General features: G+C 40.6%; 1 protein-coding gene across 1 annotated transcript in view; it reads right to left on the minus strand.

The window, feature by feature from the left end:
* The window catches only part of LOC128736783 (uncharacterized), a 106,225-nt gene extending 81,575 nt beyond the window's left edge, over positions 1–24,650 (minus strand). Inside the window, exon 1 of the mRNA XM_053831272.1 lies at positions 24,409–24,650. Coding sequence (XP_053687247.1) covers positions 24,409–24,650 — 242 coding nt within the window. The remainder of the gene's footprint in view (positions 1–24,408) is intronic.
* Between the last annotated feature and the right edge of the window lie 366 nt (positions 24,651–25,016).

A 25,016-nucleotide genomic window follows, 5' to 3' on the forward strand; every position in this document is an offset into this window, starting at 1 on the left:
TACCTGCTTGGATTCTGGTCGGTACGGGCAACCGTGCGTCGGGAGAAGTCGTAAATTGATTACGCAAGCTTCAGGGGTGCGCGCGCGAGAAACGAAAAAAAAAGAACTACGATTCCGACTAACAAATTGGCCGCAAGGTTGGAACGGGACCACCACAATTATTACCGAAGCAAGCGAGGCGGAACCGAGTCTCCGAGTGTTTCAGTTAACGAGTTCGGGTTGTTTTTTGCGTTGTAGTTTTCGCCCCTATAATTGAGTTTTACGGCCACGACGACGAGCGACGGTGAAACGATGAGGTGTACCCGTGTAGAAGAAAAGTAGTTTTGAATTTTTAAAGAACTGCGAATGCGTTCGGAAAACTTCCCCGACCCGGCAGAATCACAATCTATTGCAGTAGAACGAATCTTAAGGATTAGTTTTTTTGTATTAAGGTTAACGAGGGTGGTTTCCTACTCTAGTTATGATAATTAATTTCCACCGACATTTTCAACCGTAAATTCGTTCTAAGCTCAGCAATTTCACAGTCACAGTGAAGGCTCCCGTAGAGGAATTTTTCATGCAGCACATGCTGCTCAGTTTCATTGTTGATTTCCATCTTTGATGACTTGTTAAGGAGCGGCACAGGTGTGTAGCATTTCATTTCCGCCCGCCATTGTGCCTTGCTTCATGCCATTGTGTGTAGAAGGCTCGCAGCTTAGTGCTCTTTTATCCAAAGTGAGCAAATTAAACTCATTAAAAAAAGTTCTACCGTGGAGGCCCGCAACTGCTCCCAAATATATAATTCACATTCTTTTATGAGAGCACAGACTCCGGCGGCCGTGATTGCTGCCAGGCAGGCAGTAAAAAACCGGCACGGAAAGCACGAAAGCACGAGGAAATGTAGCATGGAAAATGTACTTGAAACAAGTATGATTCGGGAAAAAATGGGTAGTTCTCGTTTCACAAGTTATGAGTGCACAAAACATTATTTTTTATTATTCGGTTAAGTGACTGTTTATTTCAAATGATGTGTTGACACATGAATCGGATAAAACTGTTGATTTTTATGATCACATTTCATTCATTGACGTTTTGAATAAAATAAGGACGAGCAATCATGCTCATCCACTGAGCATTCATATGAGCGAATGTTTGTGGGAATTGGAAATTAATCGTGTTTTATTGGTCTCCAGTCGGTTAACGTACCACTTTTCAGTCATTTTGCTCTGCACAGGAATAGTGCACAACTTTGTAGCCAAATATGTAATCTACATGCATAATGCATACCGGATGGCACGTTGTTCAATTTTCCAGCAATCACACAACGCCTGCACTCGTTGAGACCTTGCTTCACCCGCATATAGTGGGAGAGAATAAATCGTTGGAATAACTTATGCTCATGAGTACGTACCGCAATGACACGCTATTATGCATGCACTCTCGTTGACCCTCCTCCTGTGTTCGGGTGGGAAGGAGGAAATTTTTTTTTGTTCCCTGTTTTTCGCTGAGTCGCTAACCGACGACGACGACGACGACGACGATGACGATGGCGGCATGACACAAAGTGGCTTCTCGATACTCGAATGCAGTGGAAGGCAATAAAAATGAAATAAAGGTGACATTCTCCACGGGTATCAATCATGCCCCGCTGCTGGCGAACGCGTCGAGGGTCGTCGGTTGACTGACTGGTAAGGTGAAAAGGCTACTTGTCATAAGTGGTCTGTCCTGCTATTAGTCTCGTACACACGTCGTCACTTTTACACTTTCCACCGGCGAGTGTAACTGTGACAGGATAAATGGCGCTTGATTTCGTGTCCAGTTGACGTTGGCGGTGAATATAACAAAAAAAATGCTGGTAATTGAACGTAAGCACAATTGTAGTATTATATAAGTGGCGAAATGCGTGTTCAGTGTTTATTGAATATGAATGGTAATTGAACTGTTCGGAATCGTCTATCGCTTGGGGCATTCGTATAATTTTTCTTGCGACTTCTAACGTAACCATGCGTCTCCTTTTATATTTTAAATTGATGGAGGCGCCTGTAATCGTGTTTTTTATTTGCTGATCTTGATGAAAGCACTGTTCTATTCTAAATGCTACCATTATTATTAGTAAATCAAATATTACAAATTTACCAATTTCGACAAAAATATTATATTTCATGGGCTAAAAGTGTTCAAACACAAAAATGGTACAATACCAAGTTTACGTTAAAAGAATCCAAAAACGCGGTTACGTAAAAAGTTTCATGTTTTCATTTTTTTTGTTGCGGGACTACGTCTTACCGTTGGTTATAGTTTCTAAATTTAGATTGAGACCCGCGTCACGAAAGAGTGAAAGATTTTGAATGGAAACCAAATCAGAACGAATTTGGAAGATTCGTATACCAATCGACTCATAAAAGATGCACCAATTGTCTGGTTGTTATAAAATGCTTTGCTCTTTAATTGTTAGATAACAAAAAGTATCCAAGACTTTTGATGTAAAACTTTCCCATACACTTTCCACGGGATCGTTGTGCTCCCCAAACACGGACGATTTCAGACACTATAAGCTGTGAACCTGTGAACCTGTGAGCTGTGAAACTATGAAAATGTTTAAGAAGAAAAATAAAAAGAACAACAGCGAATTGTAACACCAATTAAAACTGTCCAGTGAGTCTACTAAAACAAAAGCGAAATAATATACATACCATCACAAGGTTAGAAGCAGCTTCGTTTCAACTCAGCCTTTGGCAGGAGCACGGAAGCAGCGGAAACAGCAATAGCAGCGAGCGAATTTTGGGAATGATGGAACACTAAGTTTTAATTAATTCGAGTGCAAAAAGAAAGAATTTCTTGAAACCGCTGTTTCTCAATGAACGCTGACCTCGAGACGGAGAATCTCTTCTATCTAGATCGAGCTACACTGAAGTCGCTTTTTACGCGGTTTGTTTTTTACGTGAATTTCGGAATTTACGCGGATGTGCTCAAAACGTCTATTTTTTCGCGAAGTGTTGAAATCCATAAAGTTTTTATTTACGCGAACTTGTGGATTTTACGCGAATTTTGGAATTTACGCGTTTTTTACGCGACTTTCGGAATTTACGCGGTTTTGATTTACGCGGGACGTATCCTTCACGTAAAAAGCGACTTGAGTGTATTTATATATAGAGCCCGTCAGTATCCATCTCTATCCGGTTCCTCGAGAGAGAGAAAATAGATATATTTTACTGATCGAACTACCACCACCCACAGGCCTCCAAAATGTGGGCCATCTGGGGAATGAAAATGCCTCGGAATCTGTTGATTTAGACATTCCCTAACGACGGCTTCGCAATGTTGCAATCCAACTTGCGCAGAAATCCCGGATGATTCTGGTCGTTCGTGAATTCCAAGAAAAATAAAATAGGACTGCCTGTAAACATGTTCCTGGGTACAGTCTGGGCGAACACTGCCATGGAAAAATGCGAACTCTTTGCCACTCACTTCAAGAATTCCTTTAACACTTTTGTTGCTTCGGAAATGCAGACAGCCTCCGCAATCAAAGATACTCCATGTGATGCGATCAACTTGAATATATTGCATATAACTGATCGTTATCTAACTCGTTGAAACCGCGTTCAGAAAGCTCAAATATTCGTTCGCTGCTGGATCAGACGGAATTCCTTTTTGTGTTCTTAAGAAATGTGCTGCAGCTAGTGTTTACCCACTGGCGATGTTATTTGAAACTTCTCTCCGGCAGAATGTATTTCCTGAATCATGGAAAAAATCCATCATGTTTCCCGTGTACAAAAAAGGAGATACACATCATTTTGTGCCTGCTCGCAAGTGTTGGAAATCATAGTCCACAACGCACTTTTTATGTGCAGTTCGCAGTAATTATCCGTTGATCAGCAGGGATTTTTCTCTAGAAGATCAGTTGCCACTAATCTAACGCAGTTGTTTCGTTCTGCTTAAACAGCTTAAACAGAACGCCACCTTGTGGACATCCACAAACACTTTGCTTCCAAATGCTTGCTTGCCGTAAGGACGAAAAAAGCAATCAGTTACTAAGCATTTGTTCTATCCACTTTATGATTATTGAAGGCACATTATGATAACGAGCAGCCTCCAAAACGGAAGCGAAAGATACGTTATCAAACGCGCCTTCAATATCCAAAAAAGTTCCTAAGCAAGATTCCTTTTGTGAAAAAGCAACCTCAATTTTATTCACCACATCATGTAATAAAGTGGTTGTAGACTTGCCACTTTGATAAGCATGCTGTGCTGAATGAAGAGGAACTTCTACTAAGCTTATTTGGCGGATGTGGTGATCAACAATCCGCTCAAGTGATTTAAGCAAGAAAGACGTTAGACTGATTGGTCTAAAACTTTTTGCTTGCTCGTATGTCGCGCGTCCACCTTTAGGAATAAACTTAACCGTTAATTATAAACTTTTTTAGCGAGCGTCTGAGTAGAATTCACTAATCAACTAGAAAGTTTGGACCAATTTCTATTTACCAATTCGGTACGAGTTGTAAGCTTCCTCAGCAATCCATAATTTATAACACGAAAAGTTCCAAGTCATAGCCTAAATACGCGTATGTGTTACAACTCTTTAAGACAGCAGAAGAAAATGGAAATTGCTTCATACTTTGCTGGATGATGGGGTTACAGGGGCATTACATGAATAGAAGACTGGATACAGAAGTGAGTAGTCAACCGAATTCACTACGAGAACGCAAGGTGATTCGCGTAACTTGTTTACGGGTTCGAACAACACTTTTTGGCCCTTCTGTAACTTTAGTGTAAAATTCACATAACCAAATCTGGTTCCACTGTAAGTCTACCCACATGGGAAGCAGCTTTAAATAATGGCGACTTCCCCCATACATTATGTAGCATTGTAGGAAGCATTGAAGGAATGGTGACAACGTTGAGGAGCACAAAATCCAAGTAATGAATGCATGTCTGGAGAATTGATTTCTCCGTTAAGCATCTTAGCCTGAATAGAGTAGGGCGGGGCATAAGTGCGATGTTTGAAGTTGTCATCATTTTTCGTGAGATATAAAGAAGGAAAACAACATAATATATTTTATAGTGATGCAGTAACTCAATGTCGTCACATTCAACTATAAATCATCTGCGGTAATAGTGTTTTGCAAAATAAATTCTTCTTTCTTCTGATCCAGTGCCGATTCGCACTTTTACCCCACTAGCGGGGCAAAAGTGCGAAGCTCAAATTCATGAAATTAGCACAGCAGTAGCTAACAAAACCATATTATCTTCAATCTGCGGTATTTTTCGCTAAGGAATATTCTCATATTGCACCTTTCCCATTTTGCGCTGGTCCAGTTTATGAATCCTTTGGAAACTTTTCCAAACGTTTGTTTTTTGTTTCATCAGCGGAAAAACATTGTTTTCCTTCGGCCAACATCTGTAGAGCACACAGTTTTCTGCAGATCTTGCATTTCTAGTATTTGTCATATAGTGCCTAAAGCTATGTATAATTAGCTATACATTTTTACCTCGTCCATGAATCGCACTTTTGCTCCGTCCGTGAATCGCACTTTTACCCTGGTAGGCGCGTGACGAGGTTAGATTAAATTACGGAAGAGCGAAATATATTTTGTAAATTCTTTTCACCGTATTTTCAAAACAGATATGTGAGTGATGTAAAACGCTGTTACAAATTTTCAACAAGTAATATCCTCTTGTTGATATCGTATTTGCCGTATAACGAAAAATTACATCAAAATCGCCATAAAATAACAATAACATAACTCAGCAACTATGCTTCGTAAGCAACCAAAGATTACGTTAGATTCAAGCTGTCAAAGTAGTCACCCATCCATGCCAATGTAGTCAATTTACTCGGAATCTGCACCGATAAATCATTGAATCGCACTTTTTCCCGCATCACACTTTTACGCCTCCTTACTCTACAGTTTGCTAGAGTTTCCTACGTCATACTAAAGTATCGAGACCAATGAGGTGGCACCGGTTGGGATACGAAGGAAGGTTCATATGATCGCGTAATACTAGGTGAATGAATACTACAGAGCTTTTAAATTTTAGATTAAAAACGAACCGCCGGGTTGCTTTGGAGTCGGCAGTGCAGCCATTTAGATTAAAACTTAGCTTGGCTTCGAGAGCACCCAACCCAAGTAACAAGTTTTATTACATTCCACTAGCGGTTTTCATGACCTATTCCATAAAACCGCTAATAAAACTATGAGCTCCACCAGAACTGAAGTAGTTCTATCACGCTCTGCTGAAAGCAGCAATAAAGCTGATTGTACTTTTCGCTGCTTGACAGTTACCGCCATAATTTAATGAAGCTTTTCGCTACAAATCTATAAAGCATACAGCTATAATAATAATAATGCTAACAAATTTTAGCAGTTTACATTGTTTTGCAGCACGTACGCATTAAATTTTATCGTGCATATTGATATGATCGGGGGATAAAATCAACGCGCTATCAAAATTATGCAATTTTTGAAAACTGCTCGTTTTAACAAAATATATATATATATATATATATATATATATATATATATATATATATATATATATATATATATATATATATATATATATATATATATATATATATATATATATATATATATATATATATATATATATATATATATATATATATACTAGCTGACCCGACAAACTTCGTATTGCCACAAATTAACCTGTGTTGTACATAAATCATGAATCTCGGATGATCTTTGTCACTTCTCGAGTTTTGCAAGCCCCCCAGTGGGCGGCGCTTCCGACGGCGGGTCACCGGCAACACTCGCGACCGGCTCGTCCTGAATGATCTAGTGTTACTATAGATAGTTTTTGTGGTCTTGTTATTGATTAATGTTTTATGGAAGAGTCTCGAATTTCTCGAGTTGGATTAGTTTTTGAGTTTCGCAAAAATTTCTGTTTTATTTGTATGAGAGTCCATATCCCCCTACCACAGGGGTGAGAGGTCTCTAACTATCATAAAATAAATTCAAGACTCAAAAATCTCCTACATGCTAAATTTGGTTCCATTTGCTTGATTAGTACTCAAATTATAAGGAAATTTGTATTTCATTTGTATGGGAGCCCACCATCTTAAAAGGGAAAGGGGTCGTAATACACCACAGAAAAAAAATTCTGCCATCTAAAACTCTCACATGCCAAATTTGGTTCCATTTGCTTGATTAGTTCTAAAGTTATGAGCAAATTTGTATTTCGTTTGAATGGGAGCCCCCCCCCCCTCCTAAAAAGGTAAGAAGTCCTAATTCATCATGGGAAAAATGGTTGCCTCCAAAAACACCCACATGCCAAATATGGTTCCATTTGCTTGATTAGTTCTCGAAACTGACGTGGGGACCGACGTAGGCCACATCAATTTTCGAATTTTGAAAATTCTAAGCGAAAAAAATTCTTCTGTATTGAAAGATGCTTTTGGCACTTCATGTATAGCTCAAGTCATGTCATTCTTCTCCATTCATAAGCAAATCGGGCATACCATTAGGCAGAAATCTAGGATCATAGGCCATCGATTCATTGCCATATTCTAGTAGACTGTTTTAGCTCGCAAACAAAAATTTATCAAAGCAAAGTGTTTCGCAGAAAGAAAGATTCCTCCTGTTTTCCTTCCCGTCCTCATCAGGTAAATGATGACACGGGCAAGATGGGCAAGGCACAAATCTTCCACATGATTGTGCGGAACGTGCTGCTCGAGCCAAAGATGCTGATACCTGATACCTGATTTCGCAGAAAGAAAGTTATTATCATTCGGTTTTCCTGTCACAGCAAGCAACTAAATAGATTTGGCTGGAAATTGAAATTGACTAGCTTAATATATATATATATATATATATATATATATATATATATATATATATATATATATATATATATATATATATATATATATATATATATATATGCAGCCCCCGCGTATGGGACTGCCGCGGATCCACCTGGAAGAGGGGAATCCGCGAACTTAAATCTAAAGAAACCAAACACGCACGATCTATCTCTAGATTACGACTCTCTTTATTGAAACTAAATTTACAAACAGGAAACTTAAGACCAGGTAATAAAACTGCTGTCGGTAGGCTTCGTTGGAAATTCCATGGTTGTGAGCATCGGTCCGCCTATTTATGCTTCGTCCAGACGGTGTTAAAACAGGCAAACGTCCTGCCTATGGAATGCTGATATGATGATGATGGACATTAGCGAGATGGGCGGCAGGTAGTGGCCAACAATAACATATCCCTTTAGTTTATTTGGCGCATAGGTAGCAAGCGCCGTTAAACAAAACAAAATCAAATTAAACCTTATGTTGTGAATGAGGGTTTTCCCCGCCAGAAGGCCGATCCTTCAATCAGCTTATTGTAATGCATCTGGGGAATTCATATCACACCGCATATACTTTAAAATAGAGGTAGGCAAATTAAGGAAGAGTGGCGCTGCATATATATATATATATATATATATATATATATATATATCTATACCTATAAAGAAGGATTTCTGTCTGCCTGTCTGTCTGTCTGTCTGTCCTGTGTTCCTTATAGAATCAAAAACTACTGAACCAATCGGCGTGAAAATTTGCATGTAGAGGTTTTTGGGGCCAGGAAAGGTTTTAGTGATGGTTAGAGACCCCTCCCCCCACTAAGAGGGGGGGCTCCCATACAAATGAAACACAAATTTCTGCATAACTCGAGAACTAATCAAGCAAATAGAACCAAATTTGGCATGTGGGTGTTTTCGGTGACAAGAATTTATTCTAGGGTAATTTGAGACCCCTCCCCTCTTTATAAGGGGAATTATAAGTCCTCTCCCCTTTAAGAGGGGGGGTTTCCATACAAATTTCCTCATAACTCGAGAACTAATCAAGCAAATGGAACCAAATTTGGCATGTGAAGGTTTTCGAGGGCAAGAAAATTTTCTATGTTGAATTAGGACCCCTTCTCACTTTAAGAGGGGGGGCTCCTGTACAAATGAAATACCAATTTCCTCATAACTCGAGAACTAATCAAGCAAATGGAACCAAATTTGGCATGTAGGTGTTTTTGGAGGCAAGAATGTTTTCTATGATGAATAAGAACCTCTCCCCACTTTAGGAGGGGGGGCTCCTATACAAATGAAATACAAATTTCCTCATAACTCGAGAACTAATCAAGCAAATAGAACCAAATTTGGCAGGTGGGTGTTTTCGGTGACAAGAATTTATTCTATGGTAAATTGAGACCCCTCCCTCTTTATAAGGGGAATTGTAACTCCTCTCACCTTTAAGAGGGGGGCTTCCATACAAATTTCCTCATAACTCGAGAACTAATCAAGCAAATGGAACCAACTTTGGCAACCAAATTTTCTGAATTAGGACCCCTCCCCACTCTAAGAGGGGGGGCTCCTGTACAAATGAAATACAAATTTCCTCCTAATTCGAGAACTAATCAAGCAAATAGAACAACATTTGGCATGTGGGTGTTTTTTTTGGTGACAAGAATTTATTCTATGGTGAATTGAGACCCCTCCCCTCTTTATAAGAGGAATTATAACTCCTCTCCCCTTTAAGAGGGGGGACTTCCATACAAATTTCCTCATAACTCGAGAACTAATCAAGCGAATTGAACCAAATTTGGCATGTGTGTGTTTTTGGAGACAATTTTTTTTTCAATGATGAATTGGGACCCCTCCCCACTTTAGGAGGGGGGTCCTATACAAACGAAATACAAATTTCCTCATAACTCGAGAACTAATCCAGCAAATGGAACCAAATTTGGCGTGTAGGTGTTTTTGGAGGCAAGAATTTTTTCTGTGATGAATTAGGACCTCTTCCCACATTAGGAGGGGGGGCTCCAATACAAATGAAATACAAATTTCCCCATAACTCGAGAACTATATATATATATATATATATATATATATATATATATACTAGCTGACCCGACAAACTTCGTATTGCCACAAATTAACCTGTGTTGTACATAAATCATGAATCTCGGATGATCTTTGTCACTTCTCGAGTTTTGCAAGCCCCCCAGTGGGCGGCGCTTCCGACGGCGGGTCACCGGCAACACTCGCGACCGGCTCGTCCTGAATGATCTAGTGTTACTATAGATAGTTTTTGTGGTCTTGTTATTGATTAATGTTTTATGGAAGAGTCTCGAATTTCTCGAGTTGGATTAGTTTTTGAGTTTCGCAAAAATTTCTGTTTTATTTGTATGAGAGTCCATATCCCCCTACCACAGGGGTGAGAGGTCTCTAACTATCATAAAATAAATTCAAGACTCAAAAATCTCCTACATGCTAAATTTGGTTCCATTTGCTTGATTAGTACTCAAATTATAAGGAAATTTGTATTTCATTTGTATGGGAGCCCACCATCTTAAAAGGGAAAGGGGTCGTAATACACCACAGAAAAAAAATTCTGCCATCTAAAACTCTCACATGCCAAATTTGGTTCCATTTGCTTGATTAGTTCTAAAGTTATGAGCAAATTTGTATTTCGTTTGAATGGGAGCCCCCCCCCCTCCTAAAAAGGTAAGAAGTCCTAATTCATCATGGGAAAAATGGTTGCCTCCAAAAACACCCACATGCCAAATATGGTTCCATTTGCTTGATTAGTTCTCGAATTATGAGGAAATTTGTATTTCATTTGTGTAGAAGCCCCCCCTCTTGAAGTGTGGAAGGATCCTAATTCACCGTAGAAAATATTTTTGCCTCCAAAAACCTCCACATGCCGAATTTGGTTCTATTTGCTTGATTAGTTCTCGAGTTATGGGGAAATTTGTATTTCATTTGTATTGGAGCCCCCCCTCCTAATGTGGGAAGAGGTCCTAATTCATCACAGAAAAAATTCTTGCCTCCAAAAACACCTACACGCCAAATTTGGTTCCATTTGCTGGATTAGTTCTCGAGTTATGAGGAAATTTGTATTTCGTTTGTATAGGACCCCCCTCCTAAAGTGGGGAGGGGTCCCAATTCATCATTGAAAAAAAAATTGTCTCCAAAAACACACACATGCCAAATTTGGTTCAATTCGCTTGATTAGTTCTCGAGTTATGAGGAAATTTGTATGGAAGTCCCCCCTCTTAAAGGGGAGAGGAGTTATAATTCCTCTTATAAAGAGGGGAGGGGTCTCAATTCACCATAGAATAAATTCTTGTCACCAAAAAAAACACCCACATGCCAAATGTTGTTCTATTTGCTTGATTAGTTCTCGAATTAGGAGGAAATTTGTATTTCATTTGTACAGGAGCCCCCCCTCTTAGAGTGGGGAGGGGTCCTAATTCAGAAAATTTGGTTGCCAAAGTTGGTTCCATTTGCTTGATTAGTTCTCGAGTTATGAGGAAATTTGTATGGAAGCCCCCCTCTTAAAGGTGAGAGGAGTTACAATTCCCCTTATAAAGAGGGAGGGGTCTCAATTTACCATAGAATAAATTCTTGTCACCGAAAACACCCACCTGCCAAATTTGGTTCTATTTGCTTGATTAGTTCTCGAGTTATGAGGAAATTGGTATTTCATTTGTACAGGAGCCCCCCCTCTTAAAGTGAGGAGGGGTCCTAATTCAACATAGAAAATTTTCTTGCCCTCGAAAACCTTCACATGCCAAATTTGGTTCCATTTGCTTGATTAGTTCTCGAGTTATGAGGAAATTTGTATGGAAACCCCCCCTCTTAAAGGGGAGAGGACTTATAATTCCCCTTATAAAGAGGGGAGGGGTCTCAAATTACCCTAGAATAAATTCTTGTCACCGAAAACACCCACATGCCAAATTTGGTTCTATTTGCTTGATTAGTTCTCGAGTTATGCAGAAATTTGTGTTTCATTTGTATGGGAGCCCCCCCTCTTAGTGGGGGGAGGGGTCTCTAACCATCACTAAAACCTTTCCTGGCCCCAAAAACCTCTACATGCAAATTTTCACGCCGATTGGTTCAGTAGTTTTTGATTCTATAAGGAACACAGGACAGACAGACAGACAGACAGGCAGACAGAAATCCTTCTTTATAGGTATAGATATATATATATATATATATATATATATATATATATATATATATATATATATATATATATATATATATATATATATATATATATATATATATATATATATATATATATATATGTATATATTAAGCTAGTCAATTTCAATTTCCAGCCAAATCTATTTAGTTGCTTGCTGTGACAGGAAAACCGAATGATAATAACTTTCTTTCTGCGAAATCAGGTATCAGGTATCAGCATCTTTGGCTCGAGCAGCACGTTCCGCACAATCATGTGGAAGATTTGTGCCTTGCCCATCTTGCCCGTGTCATCATTTACCTGATGAGGACGGAAAGGAAAACAGGAGGAATCTTTCTTTCTGCGAAACACTTTGCTTTGATAAATTTTTGTTTGCGAGCTAAAACAGTCTACTAGAATATGGCAATGAATCGATGGCCTATGATCCTAGATTTCTGCCTAATGGTATGCCCGATTTGCTTATGAATGGAGAAGAATGACATGACTTGAGCTATACATGAAGTGCCAAAAGCATCTTTCAATACAGAAGAATTTTTTTCGCTTAGAATTTTCAAAATTCGAAAATTGATGTGGCCTACGTCGGTCCCCACGTCAGTTTGTACCCGCATAATGGCATGTCTTATCTATTATAAGATTCGAACATTTACGCTGTCAGGCATTGAGCACTTGCGGGATGCTGGTGTCTTCACTAACGTGCAATTTGATATAAGCCATTGGTATAATGTATCGTTGGATGTTCTAGCAAAAGATTATGAACATCGTTCTCCCGGAAGGGTTCCCTTCATCTCATCATTACAGCAACCCATGCAAAAAAGGAAGTTATGATGATTACCCTGTGCCTTGAACAGTTGAAACCAAGCGAAACCACCGGTGTTCGCGGTAGCGAATGGAATATTCCATGCAACGTCAAATTCATCTACGCGCAGGAAAGCATCACGCCGCCACCATAGGGACCAAGCGAACGACGCACCAACGAGGAAGCAAACACGTTCGAACACGCACAGTAGAGATGGTCGGGTATGAAAATTTGAATACCCGAACCCGACCCGTACCCGATTAGGAAAAAAAATAAAAACCCGTGCCCGACCCGAACCCGCAAGTTTATTTTTTTTGATACCCGAACCCGACCGCAACCCGTCGGGCACGGGTACGGGTCCGGATACCCGACAATCTTTAGTGTTAAACGAGGTCAATAGACCCGACCCGACCCGTACCCGGTTTCAAAACCAAACCCGTACCCGACCCGAACCCGCAAATTATTTTTTTTCAATACCCGAACCCGACCCGTACCCGGCGGGTACGGGTACGGGTGCGGGTTTCGGGTAAATTTTCCGCTACCCGACCATCTCTAACGCACAGTACGCGCTGTTGGATAACGAATGGAAACCAACCACGCATACGATCAGCCAATCAGCCCCCAGCCAATCAGCGACCAGCAGCGTCTGCAGCGCAGTCTGAATTTGCTATAAATAGTGGCGCTCTAGCGCAATTTAGTTCATAAGTTTTCTGACCATTATACGGTATACATCAAAGATAAAGTGTTCCCTCATTATCCTGAGAAAGCCGAAGAGAGCCGCATTGGATTTGTGTTTCGTGTACTAGTGGTGAATAGCTGCTCATTGTCTGAAGAGTTTTAGGCATCGTTCTTTTAAGAACGTTGCTTCCCGAGTTAGCTATCACCGCTATCCTTTCCGTGTGGCACGCTGTTGCCACTGTCCTTTGCGTGCTTTCCCCATCCTGTGTACAGTACTGCGCCGAAGCAGTCTGCCGTGTCCGCTGCGCTGACCCTGTTCAGTTAGCAGCAAGCCAGTAAGCGGTACCGCGCACCCACCCACCTATAGGGTAGTTGATCCAGTAGTTGTGGTTGTACCAATAGTTGCGCTACTATTCATTATTAATGCATATTTTCGTCACCGTAGCATTTTAGATAAAACAATTACATTCATTATATAAAACAGGTTTTTAGAAGTATTGGTAGGTAGACTACACCATTTAAAATTAAAACATTATTTGCTAAAATGCCAATTTTCCAAAATCTAACCCGCAGTTGGAGCGCACAATTATAGGCGCTCATCTATAGTTTTGCTACGATGTTTTTTCACTTAGCAACCTAGCAATGTATATGGAATAACACAATTAAAGGAACATCAAACTTAATTAAGGAAACATTAGCGCAACTGTTGGTACAATATAATTGAATCGGAAAATTCATTTTTTCTTTATAAAGCTTCTCGTACAACGAAAGCAATTGTCTTGCCTTGTGACAAATACCTTGTATTTGATAAATTTATATCCCACAAGCATTAATTGAAGCATATACCTCAATAAATAAGCAAAATGAAGGTATATTGTGCTTAGTGGCGCAACTAATGGATCATCTACCCTATATGTTGGCAAAGGCGTCAACAACCGGTATCAAATTTAACTGATATGATTGAACCGATTAAATCATATTAAGGTATAAGCAGAGGCACGAAGTAATTCTACAGCATGACAGCTCTCGGTCTCACGTTATCCAACCTCAGGAAACTCAATTTGGAAACACTCAAAAATAAAAGTCCTATTCCACCCGCCATATTTTCCAGATATTGCATCGTACGATTCTTACTTGTTTCGTTCGATGGCATGTGGTCTAATTGATCAGCAGTTCCACTTATATGAAAACATTTAAAAATGGCTTGATTGATTCATGGATAGCCTCAAAACAAGAATACTTACACCCATAACACCCAAGCAACAATGTAAGTTTTATTGTACTCTTATGGTGGCCTTCAAGACCAATTTTGGTCTACAATGCCATCATAAGAGTGTAATAAAACCCAAATTGTCACTTGGGCAGTATTCGAGCTCAGGGTTGTCCTGCTCTTTGTGATCCGATTTTACTTCCTTTTACTGATTTTGCCGTACCACCTTGAATAAGGTATTGCTCAATCTTTTAAATTGACCGCGCCCTTCTGGTTTACACCGGGTACCACTACATTATTTTGGCATTCGACTATAAAAGTTTGAAAATTAAAACATGAACTTTTAATCCTTCAAATGGGCAATCCCAAAGTTCAGCAAGTCCGTGATAATCATGCTATGATTACTTTTCACATAATAAAAGGCTCCCAAGTAGCAATCTTGTTGTTTGATTTATTTGATTGATCAAAACATAAAATAATGTGGTGAAAAAGCTCTGTCACGGTCGAATAATGCACCCAAATTCAAGAAAAAAAACTTTTATCTGAATCAGACGTGTACAAGCCACATTCCAGTCAGTCCCTTCGGGTAAAGTCAGGCACTTAAAATGGGCTCCTGAGACGTGATTCTATTTTTTCGTGGAATATTTATAAATGTCGAGAAGGGTCAAATGAGAGATTAGTCGTTTAGTCGAACTTTGCGAAGATCTAATAGATGACTGTTTGGACTATATAGGAAAAGATAAAAAGACTTTTGGGCGGATTAAATTAAATTTTTCTTTACTCAACACACGTGATACAAGTTTCCATTTCCAACCATTTCCTAGCAATGAAGCGATCGGAAGCAACTCTTACCGTCAGAAAATCGAAAAGTCTGTTTCGTCGCTCAACTGGAATCGATTGCAAGTGTTTCCATATTTCCGGATCAAGAAGACTGCGGATGTGATTGCATAACGTTGCTCCGGTACTTTCACACTTATTTCATACCCCGGTTTTGCCCGCCATTACCGCCCACTCCGGCTTCCGTTTCGCCAAGTAAGATTTCAACAAATGTTACTCATATATATATATATCTGCCGGTAGATAAATCCAACAGGATACAACTGTCTCGGTTGGCAACCGAGCGCTCTGCTATCTCGCTGGTGGAAAACGAAACGAATCGTTGTTTTTGGCCATGAATTCGAGCATTTTCCCGGCACGGTGTGGCACGACGCGGCACGGAGCTGCTGTGCTTGAGGAAAACAGACGGGAGGCAAACAGAATTCTCCGCTAGATCCGAGAGCTACCTAGTTAGTCACGAACGCATATAAGAGTGTCCCAACTGACTGCACCGCAGCAGCAGCAGCAGCAGCAGCGCCATTGCCACTGCCACCGGACGGTTGAAACAGAACGCGGGGAAATCGATGACGAATGGCGCTTGCATCGAATGCGGAAAAATGTTATTTTTCATGTGTAACTCGGGAAGCGACCGAACGAACGAGAGAGCTGGCACTAGATAAAGCACGGTTTGAGAAAGGTGATTATTTTTATTTATTGAGGCGAACCATTGTTGGATTTTTTCCTGCATTGCACCGGCCCTGGATTGGCATCCAAGTTCTAAGGTTTTGATTGAAGGCTCACTTTTTGTCTATGAAGTTGTGTTCTTAGCTTGCTGTCAAGTTCAACACCTTGATAAAACACGAAATAACTCTTCGTGCAAATGTGAATTGTGATGGATGCGAACATACATTTTGCGTTAAAACTACACCTTTCAGTGCACCATTAAAACCACCTTTTGTCGCTGCGGCAAATGCATTTCAAAGCCTGATTATCCGTATTATTAATGACTTTCCCAGCTATCGAGCCATTCGTCAGTTTTTCCAACTATTCTGGCTGGCTCCGACCGGGTTTGAGCTACTACCGCATTGCTTGGTGTGAATGCCAATACATTGTTGGTGGAACAAGCCGGTAGGTAAAACAAAACAAAAAAAAACTCCTGTTCAACCCCAACCGGGGGAAAACAAAGTTTAGAAGAAGGTAAAACCGGAAAAATGAACGTTGGCTGCGAACTGGAAGTGGAACGAACCGCTGTGTTACATGAATGCCGGTCGATCTCTCTCTCTCTCTTGCCCGTAGAGTGGAGTGTGCGAGCATAAAAACTTGGCCGGGCGAAAAAGGCAGAACATGCTGCAGGTGTAATTTATAATGTATGTGTTTGTGTCCCACTTTTTGACGCGGAAACTCGGAATTGGTAGCGGTCCTTACAGCGATCGAATGGCTTTCCTAGCGGCGTGAATTCCACGGGATGTTTTTCCTCCTTTATTTTAGCGGAATTATAGATTTTGCGAACATTACAGATTTTACATATTTTATGACCTTTCCAGGGAGTAAAACAGTTTTATATTCATCCTACATTTTTCTGACCGATTTAAAACGCTGAATGCTCAACTTAAGTTTGAGTTAAAACTTTTTTCTTTGCAATTTTTAGGGATTTATCCCTACCTCCCTGTGTGGAGCAAAACGAAAAAAAAAAACAGTCATTGAAATCGGTATGCAGTTCAGGTACTCTGTTTCAGCGAAGTAATCCATTGGATAGCGAATAAACTGGAAAAGGGCGGATCCAGTGACCAAAATAGGAGCAACCGTCTAAAGTGCACCTCTGGTGCCAGTAAACAGCCGACGCCACCGTGACAGGCAGCGAAGGAGGAATTGCAGCAGGAAAAATTTACGTGTTCAACCTTTTTTGCTCGGCTCGCCCGCTGGCAACACCTTGTGGTTGTTCCTTCCGCTTATGAGATGTGGATTTTCGAAAAAACAAAAACTGGGACGATGGTTTTTTTTTTCAGTAAAACGCTCTACGACATTTCACTAGCATTAAAAATGTCCGTTAAACGGCTACAGTGAAAGCTGTGGTTGGTAAAACTGGGCTCCATTATTATGCAATTACTGTCGCTGACAACAGACGGTTGCACAAATTCGTAAGTTTGTAATAGCTTTTTTTCGCTTGTTTTATCGTGTCCGAATGGGAATAATTTTGCCAGAATGAGTTTTGTTTTCTCTTTCTTTGCAGGTCAGTTCACGGATTTATCTGCACAGCAGTGAGTAATCGTCGGCTTACTGACAATTTGTTACTTATTTTCAATGCGGCCCGGAATGGAAACAACCTTGAACTCAGTAAATTAAACGCAAGGAATTTATCAATTAGGCGAAAGGTGAAACGTGAAGCGTTTTTTCAAGCTTTTCTGTTATTCGAAATCGTTTTTTTTCTGTTTCTTGTACGCTTAAGGGTGTTTGTTGAGCTTAAAGGATCCGAACCCATGGTAAACACTAATCGGATCACCGGACCGGTGTCCTGAATGACGGGCGATGCGCCAGACTGAGGGATCGATGTTTACACATTTTGATGATACCTTGGGAAAATGATTAATTGCGGATTTGCTGGTTCGACCCGGACCGCGTGAACGTGCCGGATACTCATATTGGTGTTGGATTTTCCTTTTTTTTTTCTATTAGGTAGGGAAAATATCTCAGATAGAAAAACAATAATAGCTCTTCAGGTTTTCCTCGCTACACGCAGGTATACTTAGCAGAAGATTAATGTTTTTGGTGGTGAGACAAAACATGGTGGTGAGTGAAAGGGTACCATGAAATCCTTTCCCAAACTGAACCATGCCAGAGCGATTAAGTACTATTGGTCTAGGTAGAAGTTGGTGCAAAGTTTTATTTCAAAATGATTAAAAATGGTCACTTTGAATCGATTTTTTGGTCACCGTACATAAATAACTTGTTTTAGAATTGACACTTTTCGGTGAAATACTCAAACTCCTTTAATTACGTTTCGGCTTACTCATATTTTTAATTAGTCATCCTCAGATACTATCTATTTATGTGAGGCTTATATCTGTATCGAAAACCAGGTCTCTGACAGGACGTCATGAAAGGCTTATCGGTAATTAAAAACAGGCCCCTGACAGAACATCATTTTTTCGTAGCAATGAGTTCTATCCTCAGTCACCTCACTGGTCGACTACTGGACTGCCCGACTCGGGCCGATTGCTTAACTGGTTGACTGAACTGCTCGACTGAACTGTTCGATTCGACTGCTCGGCTCAACTGCTTGATTGGACAGATCGACTTGACTGCTTGACTGAACAGCTCAATTTAACTGCTCGAGTTAACTCGACTCGACTACTCGCCTTAACTACTCGATTCTACTGCTTGACATTTGCTTGACGTACTACTCGACCCGACTGCTCGAATTACCAGCACGATTGAACTGCCCGACTGGACTGTTTGATTCGAGGGCTCGACTGGACTGCTTGACTGGACAGCATGATTCATCTGCTCGACTAGACTGCTCAACTCAACTGTTCGATTCGACGCTCGATTCACCTGCTTGATTCCACTGCCCGACTGGACTACTCGACTCAACTGCTCGACTCGACTGCTCGAATGAACTGCTTGACTCAACTACTCTATTGAACTATTCGAATCGGCTGCTCGACTCAACTGCTGAACCCGATTGCTCGACTAGACTACTCGATTTGACTGCTAGACTCAACTGACAGCTTGATTCAACAGCTCGATTAGACTGCTCGACTTAGCCACTCAACCCAACTGCTCAACTCGACTGCTCGACTTGACTGTTAGATTTGACAGCTCGACCTAACTGCTCGATTGAACTGCTCGACTGGACTACTCGACTGAACTGCTTGACTCAACTGTTCGACTTACCTGCTCGACTGAACCGCTTGACCCGACTGCTCGACTAGACTGCTTGACTGCTCAATTTAACTGCTCCATTTGACTGCTCTACTCGACCACTCGATTCAACTGTTCGACTCAACTAGCTAGACCGGACTGCTTAACTGAGCAGCTCGATTTGAGTGCTCGACTTGACTGTTCGACTCGACTGCTTGTCGCGATATCATATGGTTGGTGTTAAATCAGACCGGACCAAGTCGCAAAATTTTAAAAAATGAGTTAATGATAGCAAACGATCAAGAATTTTCTAAAGAACATTTTACTACAGACTACTTCAAACTACATAAATGTTACAAACAACCAAAAGTTTTTATTCGGTTAAATAAAATCCAATACGGCCATAAAAACTATTTGTTTCAGTTTCCGGCTATGACTCTTTTATGTACAACATCGTAGAGCTATATTATGCAACATAAGAACTCAAAGAACTAATACAAAGTTTAAACATCTTCGCAAACACTGACCAATGGAATGTATCCGCAGTTTTCTGAATTCTGAACAGACATTTATATTTTCCGTATCGTAAGATTCGGGCTCAACTAGTATAAATTTAACAATTTTTAATTTTACAAATTTTAAATAAAACGAAGTTTGAGTATTTCACCGAAAAGTGTCAATTCTAAAACAAGTATACAAATTGTCGCTTTGAATAAATGATACGTGACAGTTCAGCTGAATATTACCCAAATCATGGCTCTGTTTGTATTTAGAAAGGGACAAAATGTGAAAAATATATTATTATTAACTGTATATGAATAATTATCGTTGAAACGTCAAAAATTGTAATTCACGTACAGATAAATGGTTGTTTTATTTAGTTATTGCCAATGCACACCTAATTTGATAAACATATTCCATACCATTTATTCTCAGCTTTTCGCAAACCGGTTGGGGGACTCATAGTGAAAACGGCAATTATCTGATGATACTTTGCAATATGGCGGCCGAAAAATTCAACTCCATTTGAAAGCCTTGTTCTTCTTCTTAGTCATTTGTCATTTGTTAGTTGTTTCATTGCCAATTTAGTTAATATCTCATGATATATGTAGATCTCAAATTCAAATGATATTTGTTGTATATCCGACGTTTCGGCCGATGCTAATATTACAACCTAAACGTTTCGTGGTACTAAAAGTGTAATTCTTATTTATTACCCATTTTCTGCCAATCAAGCACATAAGTTCCAATTATGAAGACCTCGCGTCAGTAATGGCTCCGTTTCAATGAGAATCACTCATATTGTGAAGCAGCCAATCACCTCACCGCATGGTGCACACCTCGTTTTCGAAAGCTAGAGCGGAAATGTAACAGCACCCAACGAGTTCATCGCCCTCGGAGAACTAATCTCCAACGACTCGACATAATTTTAAGCATGCTAGTGATAATTACCGCCATTTGATTACCAGCTTTTCATTTTAAACTTTGGAATTTGCAACACTGTTGAGAAAATTTTTACTATATACACTCAGGTCGCTTTTTACGCGAAGGATACATCCCGCGTAAATCAAAACTGCGTAAATTCCGAAATTCGCGTAAAAAAAACCGCGGAAACTCCGAAATTCGTGTAAAAAAACCGCGTAAATTCCAAAATTCGCGTAAAAAAACCAAAATTTCGCGTAAATAAAACTTTGTGGATTTCAACACTACGCGAAAAAATAGACGTTTTGAGCACATCGGCGTAAATTTAAAAATTCGCGTAAAAAACAAACCGCGTTAAAAAAGCCGAGTAAAAGCGACTTCAGTGTACTGTGCACACTTAAAAAAAAGCGCCGAAGTCGGCTAAATTTTGCCGAGATTTGGACAGCCGACCGTTCGGTAAAAATTTCGGTTTTGCAAATCGACGTTTACGGATCTTTACTAACGTCCAAACCGGCTGTCCAAATCTCGGCAAAATTTAGCCGACTTCGGCGCTTTTTTTTAAGTGTGTGTACATGCTTTCACAATAGGGTGAAGTATTTTTACATTGTTTTTTTTTCGAATTCCTTCGGCAATTTCCTTTTAGGATTAGGATTATCTTTCTAGACCTAATATTAAATATTCATTCCAACCTTTTTATTTAAAGCTATCAAATGAATTTCAGCAAATAAAAAAAGGAAAACTTTCGAGCTTATAAGGCATCGAGTCACGGATTTTGAAGATGATCTTCAATTGCTGCAATCGGATATGCTTCAGAAGTCGCTGATGTGCCGTCGATTAATGTTTAGCGCATATCTACGCCCTTTACATTCATCCACTCAAATTCGTCTGATCTAGTTGAAAGAATCAGGACTTCCAGCTGACGTCTTGCAGCAACACGCCTTGGAAGAACTTTTCTGAGGGACTTTGTCATTTTGTGTATTTCTTCAATCGTGTAATCATTCAACACTACCTTAGATGCGAAATTTAATCCGCAAGTGGCTTAAACCCTATCCTTCAGAGAGCTTTTGAGTGAGGGGCAGTATAAATTATACCGAAAAACCTTAAAAGCAGCCGTGGAACTTCGGTATGAGTTTTTGTTCATCGATTGAGTTCAGCACGAATATCAAGGGAAAACATTGCCGTGGGTCTCTGGTAGCATCCCGTAACCCTTCAGGAGTTTGTGCGACTGCTATTTGCGGTTGCAAAAATCTTTTAGGCAGGACGGTACTCAAGCAACTCTTCAGCGGTGTACTGCATATTCTGTAAAGCCTTAATAGAGAGTTCATACTACATAGAATAAATGAGTCCTGTTCACACATATATGTTCAAAAAAGTGTTCATTCAAAAAATTTAACTATTTGTTTTAAAATCTATCAGTACGTTAATTTTATAGAAGCCTTCAATAGTTGTATCTTCAAATGAAGGCTAAATTATAATTTCCCGAATAAATTTTCCATTTGATTTTTTTTTCATGTGACGTCACATAACTTCATACCCCCCCCTCCCCCCACGTCACAAATCGTCACGATTAGGTCAACCCCCCCTCCCCCCTATATGCGTGACGTACTTTATGGATGCCCCCTAATTTTGAATTAACGCGGATTTTTTATGTTGATTTTTGAATTAACACGGTTTATTATGTGACGATTTTTTTTAAACCGTTTTTTTACTCGGAACGTATCCCCAGTGTAAAAAAAAGACTTCAGTGTACATAAAAAGAAAACTTATCCAAATTAATTTTACTATGTATATTTTATTCTTGACAGATATGTCTTCGCCTACGACTTGCAGGCTTCCTCGGTCTCTCTTCAACCCATGCAAGCCGGCTTCAACCTGGTCGAACCATTGTCGGCGGTGACCAGAGATTAACAATATATAACCTCATCAATCATTTCCAGTTAATCGCCGTCAATAGTCATCATCCGTGGGAGGCGAATGTTGTTTTTTGGGGAGTATTGCCGAGTATTGCGCTGCCGAGTCTCGTGATGGGGCTGCCATCCCGGGTGTAGAGACAACAGCCTTAATGCAGCCACCCGCTCCGGATCAGACGCTGTCCTGAGCCACTCCTAACCTGGAGTATAACCGCGCACTTGATGGAGTAGGTAGTGTTCCACGAGGAGTACTGGTCGCTGGTACCACGAGGAGGTATGGGCAGGAGTTGCTAGAAAAGAGGCTAAGCATTACTACGGGGTCGCATTATTCAGGTTTCATATTCTACTAAGACGCTTCAAAAACTTCAGACTCTTACGAAAACTATCTCGGTTTGGTGCTTCTCAACAAATGATCGAATGGCTGAACTCATACCTCAATGGGTTAGTGTTTCATCGTTGTTCACTAATAAGTCTAACATTGATTAGTTTCTCAAGATAGCAACATGGGACCATTGCAATTCTTGTTGTTCTTTAACGATGTCAACTGATGTACCACAAGGCAGCAATATTGGTCTATTGCTATTCTCATAGTACTTTAACGACATGACGGCTAAACAGTACGCGAAATGACGACATGACTGCTAAACATTAAGTACGGCTAAACAGCTTCGATAGACAGAGCCGTGGCGTGACATTGTGGCGCCCTTGGCGGAAACCTAATTTGGAGCCCTCTCGCTCACGAAATCAGTTTTTCTTCCAGGTTTATCATTTTTTCGTATTCGCTCCTTATCCAATACTTCGCTGCACTAATGGACTAATCTCGGATGGCAATGAAAAAATGTAAAAGGTAATTCAATAAAACAAATTTTCGTTAAGGGTCAATCTCGGCGTAGTGGTTAGCATTCACTCCGAGGACCCAGGTTCAAATCCCACCCCTGCAGAAGTCACGAACGACCTAAAAGTGTTAAAGTTACTATAACCTTACATAAGAAATTTTTTTTTCGTTAAAACTTCTTCTTCTTCTTCTTCAGCAGCATAGAGCCGGGGTGGCTCGTGCTGTTTCAAGCACTCGTCTCCATTCAACTCGGTCTTGGGCCACTCGTCGCCAATTTCCTAGTCGTCTCAGAAGTCGCAAATCGCTTTCGATCTGGTCGAGCCATCGTGCACGTTGGGCCCCCCTGTTCCTGGTGCCGGTGGGGTTGTTGAAGAGGACCGTTTTCGTCGCACTGTCGTCCGGCATCCTTACGACGTGTCCGGCCCACCGTAGCCGGTGGTTCGTTAAAACTAGTCTTCCATAAAAATGCTTCAACGTTCTGCCAGGTGGCTTTACGGTGGTTCACCGGAACCGTCGCTATGGACGATCAAATGATAGTCGTCGGCATATTATTCAAGATCTCTTTCGTAGCCTTGGCGATCAACTCCTTCTCCGTTTTGGTCACAACATTATTGGAGTAAATGCTCCGTTCGAGCTTCGCCCTAAAATTTTCGATTCGTTACATTTGGAGGATGTTGAGAGAGTTAGTGATCGTCGATACAATGTTTATCTTCAGCCGGTTCATCTCCCCAAGTGACCTCTTGGCATGATGGGCTAATGTCAGGTCCGGCCGTTCTCTGGGCGATTGCTTGCTACTCAAAGACAGCGAGCCTCGACTGACGCTTCTGCATAAATTTGTCAAAGTACTTCACCGTTTAGCCGGTGGCTCGGACCTCCCGGCGCAAGGTGCGAAACGATGACACTAACTTGCTAACTATCTTCAACGTCAGCCTCTGCTGACCGTTACGGTCGCGCAGTACTATAGGGCGGCCGAAACCAGGCTTTCGCTCAACGCTTTCGCCTTTATCGCTGGGGAGGATGTTGTAAATGCCAGATTGGCTCAATTCAGCGGACAGGAAGAGCTTCTCCATGTCAAACTTGTTCGCTCCAGAGTGAAGCTGGAAGTACGAACAAACTATCGAGCGTAGTTGCTTGACTGTTTTTGCCATGGCTGTTGCGTGTAAATCAACTGATAACGTGGCATAAAAATTAGCTAAAATCAGTCCAGTATTATAATGAAAGACCAACACGGCTAGGCTGGTGGCGGATAAGTTGATTAAGCTAAAATGGCGAGTAAAGTAGTATTCGAAATCTGGTGTGGAGGGCGGCTGATCCCCCGTTTTCCTTAAAAAACCGCATCCAGTTACAGACAGACTGGTGTAATAGCCGCAGCACTGCAGTCGTAAATAAATAAATCCCACAAAGTATATTCCAGAAGGTTAGATACTGGGTAACAATGCAGTCGTTTTAGGATTAGGAGCGAGGCCAACTTTGGAGTAGGAAGTGATTTCGTACATCCTTCTTGGCCAATTTGA

Source organism: Sabethes cyaneus, chromosome 2 (assembly GCF_943734655.1).
Source record: "Sabethes cyaneus chromosome 2, idSabCyanKW18_F2, whole genome shotgun sequence".
Classification (NCBI taxonomy): domain Eukaryota; kingdom Metazoa; phylum Arthropoda; class Insecta; order Diptera; family Culicidae; genus Sabethes; species Sabethes cyaneus.